This window comes from Schistocerca nitens, chromosome 9 (assembly GCF_023898315.1).
Source record: "Schistocerca nitens isolate TAMUIC-IGC-003100 chromosome 9, iqSchNite1.1, whole genome shotgun sequence".
Taxonomy (NCBI): Eukaryota; Metazoa; Arthropoda; class Insecta; order Orthoptera; family Acrididae; genus Schistocerca; species Schistocerca nitens.
Window position 1 is genome coordinate 41,133,271 of NC_064622.1, and position 19,191 is coordinate 41,152,461.

At 40.2% G+C, this 19,191-nt stretch overlaps 1 protein-coding gene across 1 annotated transcript in view; it reads left to right on the plus strand.

The window, feature by feature from the left end:
* The window catches only part of LOC126203611 (integrator complex subunit 2-like), a 91,888-nt gene that overhangs the window by 61,454 nt on the left and 11,243 nt on the right, over positions 1 to 19,191 (plus strand). Inside the window, exons 10-14 of the mRNA XM_049937978.1 lie at positions 893 to 1,299; positions 10,340 to 10,483; positions 14,385 to 14,537; positions 14,977 to 15,151; positions 15,859 to 16,087. Of these exons, the coding sequence (XP_049793935.1) occupies positions 893 to 1,299; positions 10,340 to 10,483; positions 14,385 to 14,537; positions 14,977 to 15,151; positions 15,859 to 16,087 (1,108 nt within the window). The remainder of the gene's footprint in view (positions 1 to 892; positions 1,300 to 10,339; positions 10,484 to 14,384; positions 14,538 to 14,976; positions 15,152 to 15,858; positions 16,088 to 19,191) is intronic.

A 19,191-nucleotide genomic window follows, 5' to 3' on the forward strand; every position in this document is an offset into this window, starting at 1 on the left:
TGATCAATTGAAAAGCGTCAAGTCCTTGGAAAGTGTGACAGAGGAAAAGGGAAGAAATGAAAAAGAGATCAGTGAACATGGCAGACAGGCAGAAGCATTCCTGGGAAGTATTAGGAGCCTGGTTTAGAACAAAGACGTCCCACAAAAAAGCAAAGAAGTAATATATAGAAGCTACTACTTCCCAGGACAGACCCAAGTGTCTGAAACATGGGTAATGGAAAAAAGAGGTGTAAGCAGATTACAGGCATGTGAAATGAAATTCCTAAGAAGTAGGATAAGAGTAACAAGGAAAAATAGGATGAGAAATGAAAGGGTAAGGGAAGTAGTGAAATAGGAACACTTGTTCAGCAGAATAGAAACATCAAGGTTAAGATGGTATGGGCACTTAAAGGGAATGGAAAACAAGAGGATTTCCAAGAAGATCAATGAAATGCAGAGGGCAAAGCAAACAACCAAGAGGAAGACTAAGGGGTAGATGGTTGAAATGTGTGGAGGAGCATGTTGAAAAAAATAGGTGAGGACTGGACCAGAGTGAACACAAAGAAGGTGGTGGGAAAAGGGACTAGATAGCGAGGCTTATGTTCCAAACAGACCCAGCTTGGGGCTGGAAATTGTTCAAGATGATGATGATGATGATGATAACTGCTTGACTATGTAGTGTTTTGGTTTGTATTACAGCCAATTCCTGGAATTAGTGGAAGTCAGGGAAATCCTTCAGTTGTCTTGCATCGCAATGGACTAAACTTACAGATAGAAAAATTGTAATAAAATTTGAAAATGAGGCTGCTTTTAAGATTCTTTGTGCTCTAAATAATAATTAGTTTAGCAAAACATTATTAATGAAATTATATAGTGGCATGATTTATCTCTACATCCCTTTCAACATTTTCAGGCAGATATGCAGCAGTGTCTCGCCCCTTCATCCCCTATTACCAGCTTTAGTGGAGGTTTATGTCAATTCTATATTGGTACCAAGCTCTAAAGCACACAACTTGGAACATACAAACCAACCCCTTGATGAAGAAGAAATCCAGAGGGTCTTTCAGAATTCAGTTCCGAATACACAGTCTGTTGTTGGCAAGAGTGCTGGCAGCCAAAATGCCGAAGCAGCACCATCCCTAACATCACAGTTGTTGCTGCTGTACTACCTGCTGCTGTATGAAGATGTCAGACTGGCCAACATTCATAACCATGCAGCTGCCGGTCGCAAAGTGAAGAGTTACTCTGCTGAATTTCTCGCTGAGCTGCCTATCAAATATTTACTGCAGCAGGCACAGAAAGATCAACAAAGCTATGCAGGTAATTTGACATTTATTCAGAAACTGCCTCTGTAATATAACATGTTCATATTAAATATGCAATTAGGCCTATAATGTTTTATTTACAAATATCAATATTGTGAAAAGGATATATTGCTACTCACCATAAAGATGACACTTTGATTTGCAGACAGGCATGATGAAAAAACCACTACAAATAAGCTTTCTGCCAAAGTCGTCTTCAAAAAAGAGAAACGCACACACATTCACACAAGCAAGCACACCTCACTGGAGCATTGGGAGGTAGCAGTCATGTGTGTGTGAAATGTGCTTGCTTTTGTGAATATGTGTGCGTTTCTCTTTTCTGTAGAAGACATCAGCTGAAAGCTTATTTGTAACATTCTTTCCATCGTGTCTGTCTGTAACACAAAGTGTCATCTCGGTGGTGAGTAGAAATCTACCCTTTTCATAATATTGTTGACATTCCTACCTGGACTTCCCGTTGTTTTACTTATAGTTATAATATTGTTATGAAAAGGTGAGGGGCTTCAAATCCTGTATTTTACAAGTATTCCACATGATATAATAAACCCTTTTCATAATATCGTTGACATTCCAACCTGGACTTCCCATTGTTTTACTTATAGTTATAATATTGTTATGAAAAGCTTAGGGGCTTCAAATCCTGTACTTTACAAGTATTCCACATTATATAATATAGAACTTAGTGCCTAGTCCTAGGATGTTTCACATTAACAAAAATTAGTTTTATCTATTTTTCCTTGCATACTTACCTGTATCAATCTTTTCCATATTGAGTGTGTGATAAATGGTGATCAGTTTCGGAACATTCTATTCATCATTTTGGACATTTTATACTAATCTCAAAATTGTATCAGGAATAACACTCATTGTCTGAGGTGTAATCCTGTGTGACTATTTATCTTTGTTGCCAGTGCTATGATGCATTAACAACTGACTTGCTTCCATGGTCACTACCAACACATTTTTGTTTTTACATTTTAATTTGTTACTGTAAATTGCAGAAGAATGGTAAAGCCACCATTCCAGATGGAGTCTATGCTAAGGTTATTAAAGTTCTAGCTGAACAGCAGTTGATTGGCCTCAGCTTTCTAAAATCGTTGCACAGTGTTATCTGTGCGTCAGGAAAGATACCTTATAACTGGCTGAGATCAATTTTTTTACCACTGATGAAGTAGACCAGTTCCTCACCATATGATGACTATCGTACGATTAGTTTGATGTCTCACATACTCAAACTATTTCTATGAATCATAGACACAGATTTACAAGAAATGTAAATCCCAAATGGATGCAACCCAATTTGGCTTCCGAAATGGGGTTGGAACTCGTGAGGCACTCTTCTCCTTAAACATACTAGTGTAGAGATAGAAATGTCAATGTGGACACTTGTTTCATTGACTATAAAAAAAAAAAAAAACCCTTTGACTGTGTGACATATAAAAAGATTGTGGAGTTTTTGAGATCAACTTGTACTGACTGAAAGGATTTACTCATCATCAGTGCATTGTATTGGAACCAGTCTGCAGATGTAAAAACATCAGAAATGACTACAATTAGTAAAGGCATTCATCAGGAATGTAAAGATCACCTCTTTTTTTCAACATTTACTCCAAAGCAATTTTCAAAGAAGTGTTGGTGGAAGAAAGGAAAGGGATCATTATAAATAGAAAGGTAATTAGCAGTATTTGGTACAGAAATGACACTTGTCATAGCAAATGATCTACCTGCACTCCAGCACATGATAAACAATTTAGTTTGACCTGTTTGTCAACAGTTCCAAGACTGAAGTTTTAGTCTTCTCTAAGAGAAGAATCCAAAAAATCTTGTCAGTAAAAGGAAATAAGATTGAACAAGTATCCTCCTCAAAGTATTTAGGCAGTGTGATGGCTGAGCAGTGTGACTGTAAGAAGGAGATCAGATCTAGAACAGAACAGGCCAGCAGACAATTTATTAGCAAGGAAAATCTTTTCATAAGATGTGATGTTAGTCGGCAACTGAGAATATGAATGATTTATTGCTATGGATTGAAATCTGGACCCTTGATCAATGTCTGGAGAAAAGAATTGATGCATTTAATATAAATATATTCTTACCTGTTCCTTGGATACTGAAAATTTCAAACAAAAAAGTCCTTCATTCGATGGAAGGGGGGGGGGGGGGGGGACTGTTTCTCACTAGAAAACAAAGGAAAACTAAATTTCTAAGACACATTGTAAGAGGTGAAAGATGCCAGTTTTTACAACTCATTATTGAAGGGAAAATACAAGGGAAAATGTGTGTTGGAAGATGAAGGAACTTATGGCTGAAGGATATTTATAGATGCTACAATTGCTTGTTAGAAAATGCCTTCCCTGCTGCAATGTCCATGTCCTCGCGGATCGCCAACCTCCATTAGGAGAATGCACCTTATGAAGAAGAAGAAGAACAAGAACAAGACTATTGTATTTCCCTGTATGTCCATCTTTTCAGAGATGGTTGCGGGACACGGCTGTTCAGTACAGAATGTCAAACCAAACACTTTTCAGCTGTCCAGTTTCCAAACAGTTATTTTATTTGGATGCCAGTTTCGGTGCTTTACTATGTTGTCTTCAGGTCTCCTGATCGACATGTAGGAAGATTCCAACCTCATTTTCCGTCAAAATAGAGGCCAGCATTCAATTGTATTTTATCAAGAAAGAAGTATGAGGACAGGAAACCACTCAGCTATACCTAGCTGATGTGTCACACATAGACATACATAGTAATCTAGAGATTTCACTAGCTTCCAGGCTTCTTTTTTTCAGTTGTAAGAAGAGAGGAAGATTAGGCTTTAACGGCGCATTAATGATGAGATTGTTATAGATTAAGTCTAAAGACAGATTGGACAAGGATGGGGAATGAAATCCACCATGCCCCCCCCCCCCCCCCCCAGACGAAGCAACCGTTGGGCGCGAAAGCCTGAATCCCGCGTGCATGCCTGTGTCCGCCCGTGCGTCCATTGACTCGCCAGCACCCCCGCACGGCAAGCCACATCATCTTTGTTTATAGAGGGAAACATTTCACGTGGGAAAAATATATCTAAAAAAAAAGATGATGCGACCCACCAAACGAAAGTGCTGGCAGGCCGACAGACACACAAACACACACACACACACACACAAAACTCAAGCCCCCACAAACAACGGCCGCCCCACCAGGAAAGAGGGAAGGAGAGGGAAAGACGAAAAGATGGGGGCTCCAAGGGAGAGGGCAAGGAGCCACCCCAATCCCGGGAGCGGAAAGACCCACCTTAGGGGGAAGAAAGGACAGGTATACACTCGCACACACCCATATCCAACCGCACATACACAGACACAAGCAGACATTTGTAAAGGCAAAGAGTTTCGGCAGAGATGTCAGTCGAGGCAGAAGTACAGAGGCAAAGATGTTGTTGAAAGACAGGTGAGGTATGAGCGGCGGCAACTTGAAATTAGCGGAGGTTGAGGCCTGGCAGATAACGAGAAGAGAGGATATACTGAAGGGCAAGTTCTCATCTCCGGAGTTCTGAGAGGTTGGTGTTAGTGGGAAGTATCCAGATAACCCGGACGGTGTAACACTGTGTCAAGATGTGCTGGCCGTGCACCAAGGCATGTTTAGTCACAGGGTGATCCTCATTACCAACAAACACTGTCTGCCTGTGTCCATTCATGCGAATGGACAGTTTGTTGCTGGTCATTCCCACATAGAAAGCTTCACAGTGTAGGCAAGTCAGTTGGTAAATCACGTTGGTGCTTTCACACGTGGCTCTGCCTTTGATCGTGTACACCTTCTGGGTTACAGGACTGGAGTAGGTGGTGGTGGGAGGGTGCATGGGACAGGTTTTACACCGGGCGCGGTTACAAGGTTAGGAGCCAGAGGGTAGGGAAGGTGGTTTGGGGATTTCATAGGGATGAACTAACAGGTTACAAAGGTTAGGTGGACGGCGGAAAGACACTCTTGGTGGAGTGGGGAGGATTTAATGAAGGATGGATCTCATTTCAGGGCAGGATTTGAGGAAGTCGTATCCCTGCTGGAGAGCCACATTCAGAGTCTGGTCCAGTCCCGGAAAGTATCCTGTCACAAGTGGGGCACTTTTGTGATTCTTCTGTGGGAGGTTCTGGGTTTGAGGGGATGAGGAAGTGGCTCTGGTTATTTGCTTCTGTACCAGGTCGGGAGGGTAGTTGCGGGACGCGAAAGCTGTTTTCAGATTATTGGTGTAATGGTTCAGGGATTCCGGACTGGAGCAGATTCGTTTGCCACGAAGACCTAGGCTGTAGGGAAGGGACCGTTTGATGTGGAATGGGTGGTTTCCGCTGTTAAAAAATCTTTAGTAAACTTTCCATTCATTATCAATGGGATAGTCCTTTTTTGTTCCATAATCACTATAGATGATGACTGATTAAGTGCCAACAGCTGTCACCAAAAAATAGGGCCCCATCCACTCACAAAAACTAAAGTGAATAATGGCAATATTCCAGCTGTAATTAGTGAGAATGATTATCTTTCCAAAACTTTACAGTTTTTTTACTGAAAATGGTACTGCAGAGATTGATAGAGATCCTTCTCTGAAATTTGAGGCCAAGATTAAAAATAAAAAATTGATTGATGAAAATAGTCATTTAATTCTGCCAAATGAAAAACTATCACTGAAAATGATGAATGCACAACTACCAAAGTCAAGAACACAATTAAAACCTCATAAGCCTAATTTGGCAATATGACCAAGTGTCTATCATAAAAACTGTCCCGCATACAAATTAAACAAAAAACTAAATGAGATTTTAAAGTCATTTTATCTATATGAAGATAAATCTGTCGACCTGCCAGCACTTTCGTTTGGTAAGTCACATCATCTTTGTTTTTAGATATATTTTTCCTACGTGGAATGTTTTCCTCTATTATAATCATATATATGTCTGCTTGTGTCTGTATATGTGTGGATGGATATGTGTGTGTGTGCGAGTGTATACCCGTCCTTTTTTCCATCTAAGGTAAGTCTTTCCGCTCCCGGGATTGGAATGACTCCTTACCCTCTCCCTTAAAACCCACATCCTTTCGTCTTTCCCTCTCCTTCCCTCTTTCCTGATGAAGCAACCGTTTGTTGCGAAAGCTTGAATTTCGTGTGTATGTTTGTGTTTGTTTGTGTGTCTATCGACCTGCTATATATATTTGGAGGGAGGGAGCGAGAGAGAGAGAGAGAGAGAGAGAGAGAGAGAGAGAGAGAGAGAGAGAGAGACCACCAACTGACTTGCTGGAGAAGAACCATCCATAAATATTATTATCTGCTACACATTGTATTGTTCTTTTCATGAGTTGTCAAATGCTGTTAGTAGAAGTACACTGTCCCATTATGTGAGAGGGAAGTAGACTCGAATGACTTTTACATCATGGCCGTTAAAAAGAAGTATTACCAAATTTGCTAAAAACCTCATTTTGATATCTCAAGCTCGGTGATGTGCCACACTGGTTAAGGCAGTGAACTTGCACTTCAAAAGGAGTAGGGTTCAATTTCCTATCCAGCCATCCAGAATCAGTTTTTCTGTTGTTTTTTAAAATTGGTAAAGGTGAATAATAGGATATACCTGTGGAAAGGACACACCCAACAACCTTCCCCATCATTGTGCTGATTAAACCAGTGCTCAGCCTTTGATGAACTCAGCTCTGATGGTATGTTAAACCTATCCCTTTCTTTCATTCTGCACCGAGCGAGGTGGCGCAGTGGTTAGCACACTGGACTCACATTCAGGAGGATGATGGTTCAAACCCACATCCAGCCATCCTGATTTAGGTTTTACTTCAGGCAAATGAAGGGATGGTTCCTCAGTCTCTGACACCTTGTTCTTGACAGGAAGTTGAATACTAATCTCCTACTCTCTTTCTTTCTTTCTGTCTTCCTTCCTTCCTTCCTTCCTTTCTTCTTTTCTTCGACATTTCAGGCTGATTATGAAATAGTAGGGATGTATGACTGATCTAATATGCAATATTATAAGAAGGGAAATTGCTACTCACCATATAGTGAAGTTGCTATCACAGATTGTACTTTCACAATTAAAGCTTTTGGCCAATGGCCTTAGTCAACAACACACACACACACACACACACACACACACACACACAACTCACACGCAAGACTGCACTCTCAGGCAACTGAAATCACCTGAGTGTGATTTCAGTTGCATGAAACTGTGAGTGTGTTTTCAGTTGCCTGAGACTGCAGTCATGTGTGTGAGTTGAGATTGCTTGAGTGTATGTGTGTGTATTGTTGACAAAGGCCATTGGCCAAAAGCTTCTATTGTGAAAGTCGTTTTGTTGTGCCTATCTGCGACTCTGCATCTCCACTATATGGTGAGTAGCAACTTTGCTGCTCATAATATTGTTACATTCCATCCTGGATTTTCCATTTTTTGATTTAATATACAACACATGAAAGTCAAATGTGAAACACATCAGTGAATTAAGCATAGTGTGCAAAGACAGCTCTGAACAAGATGTGGGAGTGTACCTCCACTATATAATATACTGTATATTGACTCCATATTGGAATGAAATCTGGCTCTCATTTCAACTTTGGAATTGACAGGACAAAATCCCTCAGTATTTGGCTCTTTTCTCTCCACCCTGTGGAGCCTGCCACACCTGACAAGGCTTTCCTTTTAGCTGCAGAACAGGCATCAGTGAACACACAGCATCAGAGAAAGAGCTGTGATTGGGCGATGACTACCCCTTACCACTCAACCCACTGAAACTTCAGTTACATAGCTTATTTAATTCAAGAATAGAAATGTTTTATATCGAAAATTATCAGTTTCTTCTCTATTCTCCTTGTTGATCCCCCCCCCCCCCCCCCCCTCTCTCTCTCTCTCGAAGTTCATTCTGTCCATATTTTGAGGAAAGACATACCCTTTGCATAATGTGGTCAGAAATTGTACTAAATTATTGTTATAAATACTTTCAGTAGATATTTTCGTGACATAGCAGCTCTGTAGTAGTCAATCAGTAGAATTTGGTAAACAATGCTTAGCTTGTAATCCGTCTTGTCATCTTAGCTCCCAAGTTTTAAATTGGTAGGACATCAGACTGCTAGTATTTTATGCCAGCCTATCGATCAAAGAATACTACAGTGCAGTAGTATTGTAGTAGCTATTTGTGAATGGGTGGTTAACGAGTCACACTCACTTTGCTGATGGTTCATGCCTCCTGTAATGTTCAAGGACTTGACCTACCTTTACATTCTCAGCCAAATACTCCAGTTCCAACAGCAGGTGTTCCTGTAATTAATTAGTGTCTACAGGGCTGAGGGAAGGGTAAACTTTGATATCACCCACACAAAGCTCTGATAAAACTGTGTATCTGTTGAGACCAGAACCAACATACCTAAGTGTGGGCTGCAGTGTTCCCTGTTTATACCTGCCCATATTGTAACATTAAATTAAGGATTGAGGAAAGACCTCATTCCACTACGCTGTATTTTAAAAGATGTTCTTTATTCAGCACTACTAGTTTCGGGCATCAGCCATTTTCAAGTGCTCTGTAACAGCTGTCGATGTGTTGTCGTTATCTTCTCGTACAAAAATTTGCTTGCCATGCATAATTGTGCGTAGCATAGTCATCAGTGTGCATGATCTTGTCATGCATAGCTACAAAACACATCTGCGTGCGGCAGTTTGTATGGATCAGTAACAGAAACAAGTGTGTGTAAGTGCTTTTAGCTATGCAAGAGGCGATTATGCACTGCACTATGGGCAATTATACATGGCATCCAATTTTTGTATGACAAGAAGAGGGTGATGTTTCCACAGCTGTTATAGAAGCACTTGAAAATGGTCCATGCTCAAAACTAGAAATGCTGAAGAAAGTGCATTTCTACAGTGCAGCCCAGTGGAATGATGTCTTTCCTCACATTTATTATGGAGGCTGCAGTGCCCTCCCAGAAAGAAAGAAATTATTGATAGATACAATTTTGTATATAATAGGGATTTTCTGTCCTAATATTTGCAATTTATAATAATTGCATAACGCACAGTTCCTGTTCACAGATGCACGCATAACTATTGCTACACGGATGGTGTAATGTCGACAAAGTGATAATGAAATGGATAATCAACTACTCATGAAATATTTGCGGTTAAGGTATACTTGATCTTATATTGAAATATCACATGAAGGCATTGAGTAGATGCATGCTGAGGTTTATTGAAAATGTTGCGGCACGGTTGATCGCCAGTCTCCACAACACGACGCACATACTTGAAGGTCTACAATATTTTTGTAACAGTTCACACACTCATTCCAGGTGGAGAGAACATTCCTGGTATTTCAAAATGACATAGTTTAGCAATATTGTAACCACATGGAAGGAATTTTGTTACACAGGTCATGTGAGCAGCCAACATGTCCAGCTGCCACCATGTCCCAACATTCACTACTTTATAACTATAACTACTGCCTTTGACAGTTATGTTAGTGCTACCGATCGGAGCATCACATCAGTATTGGCAGTGGGCAGCAATAAGAGAGTATGTTTGCATATGGATGACCTCTTTGTGGTAAAGTGAGTTACACAGATGTATTCCTAATTTTTGATTAAAATTTGTTATTATTCGCTGCTTCAACCTCAAAACTGATTTCCTCCAATCAGAGCACTCAATACAAGGTCAGCTCATTTGTAGTGTGGTGTGTAATACACACATGTTCCATTACTGATGTTATATGTTACAACCATTTGGTTATTGGATTTTTGTAAAATAATTATTGCATACTTCCATTAACATATAGTGAAGTGTAATGATACAGGTTGCCTGTTACAAAGTATTACTGTACTGTGTTTTAATGGAAACAGAGTGAGACTCACAGAAGATGACACGTAGGTGTTGCAGTGTACCTCAACAACCAAAAGAGGGAAAAACATTTTATGTTTTGCAGATGGTGAATTTACAAAAATCTAGTTTATTTCAGCTAAAATTATTATTACCCATTAATAATGACTAGATTAGTTATAAAACTGTGTTTATCACAATTGTTTGTCTTTTTTGTTTCAGGCCTATTTTCTCCCTTGTTGAGATTACTTGCAACACACTTTCCTCACTTGTCTCTTGTTGATGACTGGCTTGATGAAGAACCAAGGGTGCATGTTACTGAGAGCCATGACCAGGCACCAGTCACAGTAGCTGCCATAGAAGAAGGCAGGTATTTTCATTAGGCACTAACAAGGAGTGGAAGTTTCTTATTACGAATTTATTCATAAACTGGAATTAATATTTTCTCTAAGAAGCCACAGTTGATGTTTTAAAGCAGGGCTTAACAACTGGCCAGTTTTGAGCGCGAGTACTCGCGTCTGCTCAGGCACGTGCTCGCGAGCAGGTGCAAGGTCGCGGAGTAGGGAGGGAGGGGAAATTCACGCGCACGTTTGAATAGGGCTGCAGCGTGCCTATTGAATTCGCGCCGACTACGATCAGCTCTAACAGTCACTTCGCTGGTTAAGAATCATGTCAAGTCGCCGTTGTGTAACCCCAACCGTGTTTTCGCAGTTCAACCCCCATTGGGAGGAATTGTATCTGTTTACAGAAAAAGATGGTGTTGCAAAATGTTTAGTATGTCACAAAACGCTGAATTCTTGTAGGAAATTTAATTTGCAGCGACATTATATGTCGTACCACGCGATAGACTATGGAAGTGGAAAATGTGATGGACCAGATCGTGCACAGGAAGTTATTAAACTTAAAAGGAAGCTATCCGAAGAAGATCTGGACGATGAAGAAAAATCAACTGAGGCAGCTCTCAGAGTGAGTTACAAAATTGCTTTGCTTTTAGCAAAATCCCTGCGCCCCTTCACTGATGGCGATTTAATAAAAAATGTTTGGTAGTTGCAGCGGAACATTTGTGTCCATCTCAAGTTGAACAGTTTCGGATTGTGCCATTATCTAACATGACCATTATGCGTCGCATACAGGATGTGGCAGACGATGTCCAGAGCCAGCTTGCAAATATCTGTAAAGATTTTATGGTGTATTCTCTAGCTCTGAACGAAAGTGTTGATATCACTGGAACAGCGCAGCTTGCCATATTTGTTAGAGGTGTTAATAGAGATCTGCAGGTGAGGGAGGAGCTCCTCGATGTAGTAGCCATGAAGAACACTACAACCGGAGGTGATATTTTAAGTAGTGTTGAAGAAAGTGTTGAAAATATAGGATTGTCGTGGAATTCTTTAGTTTCAGTGTCTACAGACGGTGCACCACCGATGACAGGGAAAAAATCAGGTTTCGTTGCGCTGTTGAAGGAGAAAATGAAAAAACTGACCGTGCCGAATGAAATAAGGGGCGTTCACTGTGTGATCCACCAGGAATAATTATGTGCAAAGAGTATCACTCTAAAAAATGTGATGAGTGTTGTTGTTCGTACAGCCAATTATATAAGGAAGCTTGAGCTACAACACAGGCAATTTAAAGGCTTTCTTGAGGATGTACAAAGCCAGTATGGTAGCTTGCCTTATTACAGCGAGGTCCGCTGGCTTAGTCGTGGCGAATTATTAAATAGATTTTTTTGCCTATTAGATGAGATAAATATGTTCATGGAAATAAATAACATGTGCGTTCCTGAATCAAAAGAGCCTTCATGGAAATGTGATCTCGCGTTCTTAGCAGATTTAACTAGCCATCTGAATGCTTTGAACATTTCACTACAAGGTAAAGATCTGCTAATTACTCATTTCATAGATCGAATACGAGCTTTTAAAATGAAATTGACACTTTGGGTGAGTCAGCTGGAAACAGGAAATCTAGCTCATTTTCCTAAATTACCATCCATGCAAGATGTTCACAAAGACTATGAACGTTGTTCACATAGTTTAGTTGCTCTTAAGAAAGAATTTGATCAACGCTTTCAAGATCTGACAGCACTAGACAGTGATTTTGATCTGTTCTCCTCTCCATATTCAGTGAATATTAAAGAGATTCGTCCTGAGCTGCAACTAGAAATTATTGACCTGCAATGTGATAGAGAATACAGAGACAAATTTCAGAACAAGAAAAACATTTTGGAATTCTAGAGACACTTCCCTCAGGATAGATTTCCTCGTTTGCACCACCTGGCAGCTACAATAATATCAATGTTCGGTTCCACGTATGTTTGTGAACAACTGTTCTCTGCAATGAAATGAAATAAGACACGCCTGAGAAACGCATTGTCTGATCGAAATTTAAACTGCACGCTGTGCCTACAATGCACAAGAAATATTACTCTGAACATAGACGCAATTGTAAAGGGCAAAACGTACAAGATAACAGAGAATCCCACACTTCAGTGACACCTTTTAATGTGTAAAAGTTCACAAATTAATACAAATGTAGAGGCATACACTAAGCTAATAAAATTATGTGGCACGTGTACATTCTCCTTTATTTGTTTCATTTGTCACAGTAATAATTCGTGAGTGATATCCCTGCAGGTGGCCGTGGATTTACATTGACTAGCGGCAGCTGTTGTGTGCCCCACGTGACTCTCCCCACTCTCCGCTCTGGTCCGGTAGTGGGGGTAGCATGCTCGCGCTGCTCCGTGCTCACGCCTTGCTGCTCATAGCTTGCTCCGTGAGCACATATGTTGTGAAGCCCTGTTTTAAAGTATACATTAGCTACTTTCAAAATTCATGTTTTAGCAAACTGAGATAGCTCAGTTAAGTAGGTTCTATCTCCACATGTATAAATGATTGAAGAGTAAGGTTGTGGTTTTACTTACACACTATTATTTACAGTACTTGTATTGTACTTCAGCTAAGCATAGGCGGACAGCTGTAGAACTGAACTAAAATTTCAATTTGTTTGTTTGTGTGTGTGTGTGTGTGTGTGTGTGTGTGTGTGTGTGTGTGTGTGTGTTTGTGTGAGCGTGTGAGTGAGAGAGAGAGAGAGAGAGAGAGAGAGAGAGAGAGAGAGAGAGAGACTCACACTTCCACTATTCCGTGAGTTGTCTCTGTTACTCCTAAATCCTTTACAGTCTGTCAGATCTTTCCTTTCCATATATGTTAAGGAGCGGTGCCATGACAACACTGTCAGTCTGCTCACCCTAAGGGCAAATATATCTCTTCTGGAGACTGTATGTGATGAACAAATTTTACAGAGGGCAAGAATGTATAAAAATCTATAAAAAATTTTGCCAGTATTCAAAATGTCATATTTGACAAACCACAGTGCATTGAACACCTAGCTGCTTCATCCTAACAAATCTGCTTTGGATGTATATGTGTTTCCTCAGGCCACTTCATGAACTGTGATAAAATGCAGATACTGGCTGCACCCTTAACCCAGTGGAGTTCTATGGTCTAGGAATCTGTGGGGAGCACATAATTGAAAATCAGCACAAATCACTCAATAGAGGATGGCTGCTGGACCTGATGGGATGCCTGTTAGATTGTGTTCTGAATATCCAAACGAACATGTCTTTCAAACGCTGGAGATTTTAGATGAGAACTTCCTATCAAATAAACCCCCCCCCCCCACCACCACCACCTTGTACGCCCCCCCCCCCCCCCCACACACACACACTTAACCCCTGTTAGATACCATTGATCCCTTTCTTTCCCAAGTAGTAGAATTTAATTACGTATTTATTTGCACTTCATCAACTTTCCCACTTCCTTCTGTCTTCTGTGCACTGAACCTGATGCTTTGTTACCTTTGACTTCATATTCTCGCCATTGCTGTCTGATTCATATTTGCCTGCCCTAGTCCTTAAGATAAGGTGTGAGTATAAGGTGTGAGTGGTCTTTCCACCTCCTCCCCCCCCCCTCCCCACCCCTCCAGTTCACCTCCTCCCATTTCTTTGCAACCTGAGGAAAGAGTTCTGAAAGTTGTGATGACTATTTTATTCCTTAAATGTTTCTATCAGCCATACTAGCAATTTCAATTCCTACAGGTAAGTATTGGACAGTGATTCTTTCTTCTTGTAGTTTTAACAGTTTTATCAATTGAATTTTTCATTTGTTATCTTTTCATTATTACTTAAGATGGTAAACGCTTCAGCTTCATGTGTTATTACTATTAACCTTTTGCAGTGAGCAGTGCACTTAGTATCGCCTTTTTTCTTGTTCAACAGCATTCAGCCATATTTCCACATGTCCATCAAGAACTGCTCAATTGTTAAGACAGCTGTTAAATATGCCAGCAACTAGTGTATGGCCTTTTGCTGAAACCATCATAAGTTATTTCAAATCTTTGCTACATGAGAATGTACCTCGATATATACAAGGTAAGCATGAGAGAACCTTTTCTACTTTCATTTTTGACCTGTGTGGCAAGGGAAGACTTTATTATGAAGAGGTTGAATGAATAATTGGTATATAGGTAACAAGAAAGACAATAATCATTATTGTCTTGAGTTAGAAACTGACAGAAGCATGAAATTTGAGGAAGGAGTCTGTGTCCTTAGGTTTTAAAAACATATGAATATGTATATCTGTTTTGAGAGTCTTGTTTGTTGGTGTTTACTATACCAGCAGAAATGTTTAGGTGTATTTTTCTATTGCAACACAAGATTTTGGTTGACTTGGAGAAATACTGTAGTCAGTCAATTCAGTAATCTGTAACTTTTTAACAAGCCATATTTGATCTATAACTCAGATTTAATGTGCTTTGTACTTTAATAATTTAGTAATGTTGCTATACATTTATGATTTTTTCTTATACAGAACTGTATAGAAGAGTATGGCTACAACTAAACACAGTATTGCCACGCTGTCTTTGGGTTATGACAATCAATGCCATCCTTCATGAGGACCCTGGAGTTAAGAAGGTATCTCTCACTCAGGAGAAGATTGTCATTAACCCCATACAGGTTTTAAGATGTGACAGAAGAGTTTTCAGGTATGCTCATTGATCATTTCATCCGTAAATTATAATTATTGTATGTATCTTATGGTTGATTACATTGAATAAAGCTATGAAATGGCCTTATGTGGGGACAAGGGGATGCAGAGTGAAAGACAAGTGAAACCATCTTTTCGATACAGTTAGTTTATGACATGACAGCTTTCTCACAAAGCCCTGCCTTTGAATAGGAAATTTTGTAACTGGCTACAGTATGCTGTTGTTTGTGGGAATACAGAACTGATGTTATACCTGGGTTGTTCACACAGAAATGTCCTAAGTGCTGCTGCTAAGGGAGCAGTGTTGGCACTAACATGGGCTGGGATACTGATAATCTGGGCTATGAGGGTAGGATGTTGGTGAGATAGGTGAAGCCTGGCAAAGGTTGTTTTCCAAGTTTTTCAAGACCGTGGATGATATCGATAATGTTTTGAGTACTAGTCAATGACCAGGTTACAGTGAAGAGGGTTTCCAGTGTAATAGCATTTCTCAGTGTCATGTGGTAAAATGGCATGGGAAATCTGTCTCTGGCTCACTGAACAGGGTATTGACTTTCTATAAAGACTCTGACTAATGATTTCTTTTAGTGGGGCATGTTCTGTGATGTCTGAAATGATATTAATGTTAAGCTTTTACATACAGAAATTAAGCTATTGTTATAAACTGCTACCATATTTTGTGTTTTGGTTTTTATTTATGGGCAGATGTGCAAGCATGCTGGTAATTATACTACGAGTTCTTGAGGCATCACTGGCGGCTTCTCGAAATTACCTACAGCGGCACCTACAGGACCAGGCACCTTCCATTAATACCTCATCCAGTGCCCTAGGTGACAATGAGCGGGAAGAGCTTCGAAAGGCACTTATTGCAACTCAAGATAGCCTTGCTGTGCAGATGTTGCTGGAGCCATGTCTTCCAACAGATGATGACAGAGTATGTGTGTGATGTTTTTAAATTCTTATAAGATGTTAAAAGAAACAATGCTCTTTATATTTCATATCATGTAGAATACATTAAGGAAAAAATATTCCTTGAAATTTTGAACTGGCCATCTCTTTATCTAAAATTTGTGAGTAAATTCACAGAAACAAAGTGATGTGGTCACAATGTTTTGTTTTATTTTCTATCACGCACAATTTGTGAGTCTCATTTTCTTCTTTCATTCTTTGTTGATTAGATTTTTAGTATCTAGAACATCCTTTGGCAGTCATATGGTACTCAGTGATCTCGGTCTCTGACCTGATGTGTAGTGTTTGTCCGTGTACCGTGATTGCTTGATTTAGTTGACAGGGAATTTCTTGTGGCACGTAGAGAACTGATTATCTGTTATTTTTACATCATGGTCATCAGTCCATGAGAATTTTTCTGTTGCATATTATGTATGGTAGTGAAGTGATCTTAACTGTAAGTAGGTAGTCATAAAATTATTCTGATGCTTTCATTTGTACAGTTTCCTTGTATGATGAAATCATCTGTTTGTAGCCATAATGCTGATGAAAAAAATAGCCTTTACATGAACTGTGTAGGACATAAAGTATGGATATATAAAAATTATTGAAAAAAACTTAGTAAAGCACTAAAAACAAAAATATGATAGTAGAAATGGAAAGCATTATACTTTTGAGTTGCCATTCGTCAAATAAATATATAAAAAAAGGAAATAAAAGAGAGAGGCAAAAATAAGTAGGGAGCAGTAAGTGGTTGGTCGTGTGAAATGCAGGTTTTAAGGTAATATCTTGGTACTGTGTTATTTATTGTCATAACAAACACTACACCAGTTTGCAGATGCATCAGTTACTAATTATCCAGATGTGCTACATTCTGGCCTATATGAAGATCATTTCTCAAAACAGGGTAACATATTCACAGAATTGTTCTGCCATCTCATGAAAAATGAAAGATAAAGCCATTTGAGGCATGTATTATAAAGGGCGGTTACTATGCTTATAAGTTATTTTACAACACAGTTTGTTTAATGTATATCATCCCATTTAGCTCTTTTTGTCCATGATACCCAGAAATTAGTTGATACAGGCATCCAGGTAGATGCCATGTTTGTTGAGTTCCAGAAGGCGTTCGGCACAGTTCTGCACCACTGTTTAATGAAAAGAATATGAGTCTATGAGATATCAGACCAACCGTGTGATTGGGCTGAAGAGTCTAGTGAGCAGAACATAGCATGTCATTATGGACAGAGAGAAGTCTTCAGAAGTGAAAGTAATTTTGGGCATGCCCAAGGCAGTGTTATAGAACTATTGCTATTCACAATTTACATAAATGACCTACCAGATAATGTCGGAAGTTACCGGAGGCTTTTCACACATGATGCTATTGTATACAAGAAGTTGCGACACTAGAAAATTGTAGCAAAATGTGGGAAGACCTCCAGAGGATCAACATTTGATGCAGGGAGTAGCAATTGACCCTCAACATAACCAAATATAATTAAGTTTAAAATTGACGATGGAATAATGATAATATTATGAAAAGGATAGATTGCTACTTGGAAGTCAGATCAGTAGACCATACTGTGGTCCAGAAAGCTTCTTTCACAGCCTATGCTGTGGGAGTTGGCTTAGCATCTCTGTGACTGTTTCACATTTAGTAAATGAACCTGTAATGAAACGCACTGTCCCTCTTTGGATTGCCTCTATTTCCTCTTTCAATCATATCCCAAACTTATGAGCAGTTTTCAAGTATTGTTCGAATGAGTGTTTTGGAAGCTACTTCTTTTGTTGAGGGACTACATGTTCCAAGGATTCTTCCAGTGAATCTCAGTCAGGCTCGGCATCCGCAGGATTGATTTTATGTATTTATTCCACTTCATATCTCTCTGTGCGCATGCTCTTAGATATTTTATGGATGCAACTGCTTGCAGTAATTGTTCTACAATATCTCTCTCTCTCTCTCTGTCTTCATTGTAATGACAATATTATGAAAAGGATAGATTGTTACTGGCCATATAGTGGATATGTCGAGTTGCAGATAGGCACAATAAAAAGATAGCTAAACAAGTGAGCTTTCGGCCAAAAGACCTTCTGAAACAGACAACACACACACACACACACACACACACACACACACACACAGACTACTGTCTCTGGCTGCTGAGAGCAGACTGTGAGTGACTATGTTTTCTGGCTGCTGAGAGCAGACTGAACAATGGTGCATGATGGAAGAAGCAGTCTGGGCGGCAGGGGTAAGGAGGAGGCTAGGAATTGGGAAGGATAGCAGGGTAGGCGTGGGGGACAGTAAAGTGCTGCTTGTGGGAGCATACAGGGAGGTGGTGGGCACAGAGAAGGGCAGCTAATTGCGGACAGGAAGCTAGACAGGCTGCCCCCTACCCTTTTTTCCCCCTCTTCCTTTCCTATTCCACTCCCTCCCCCTCCCCCCCCCCTCCTGCCAAAATCCACCCACCCCTGTCCAACCTGCTGCATCTAGTTGCCCTGTCCTGTCCCCACAACTCCCTGTATTTTCCCACAAGCAGCACTTTACTCCCCCCCCCCTCCCTCCCCCCTCCCTCCCTACACCCCTACCCTGCTATCCCTCACCCTCCCTACCCCCAGGCTCCTCCTTACCACCACCACCTAGGGTACTTCTCCCATCACCTGCAGTTGCTCACAGTTTGGCATCGATATCCAGAGACAGTAATCATTTGTGTGTGTGAATTATGCTTACGTGAATGTGTATGTGTGTTGTCTACTTCAGAAGGATGCCTTTTAGCCGAAAGCTCACTTGTTAAGCTGTTTTTTTGTTGTGCCTATCTGCAACTCAACATCTCCACTATATGGCCATTAGCAGCCCTTTGCATAATATTGTCATTATAATGAAAGGAGGGATGGGGGGTGGGGGGGGGGTGGGGGGTAAGAGAGAGAGAGAGAGAGATAGATTGCTGAACAATCAGTGGAAGCAGTTACTTACGTGAAATATCTAGGAGGATGCGCACAGAGTAATTTGAAGTGGAGTAACCACATAAAATCAATACCAGGGAAGGCTGATGCCAGAGAGATTCACTGGAAGAAACCTCAGGAAATGTA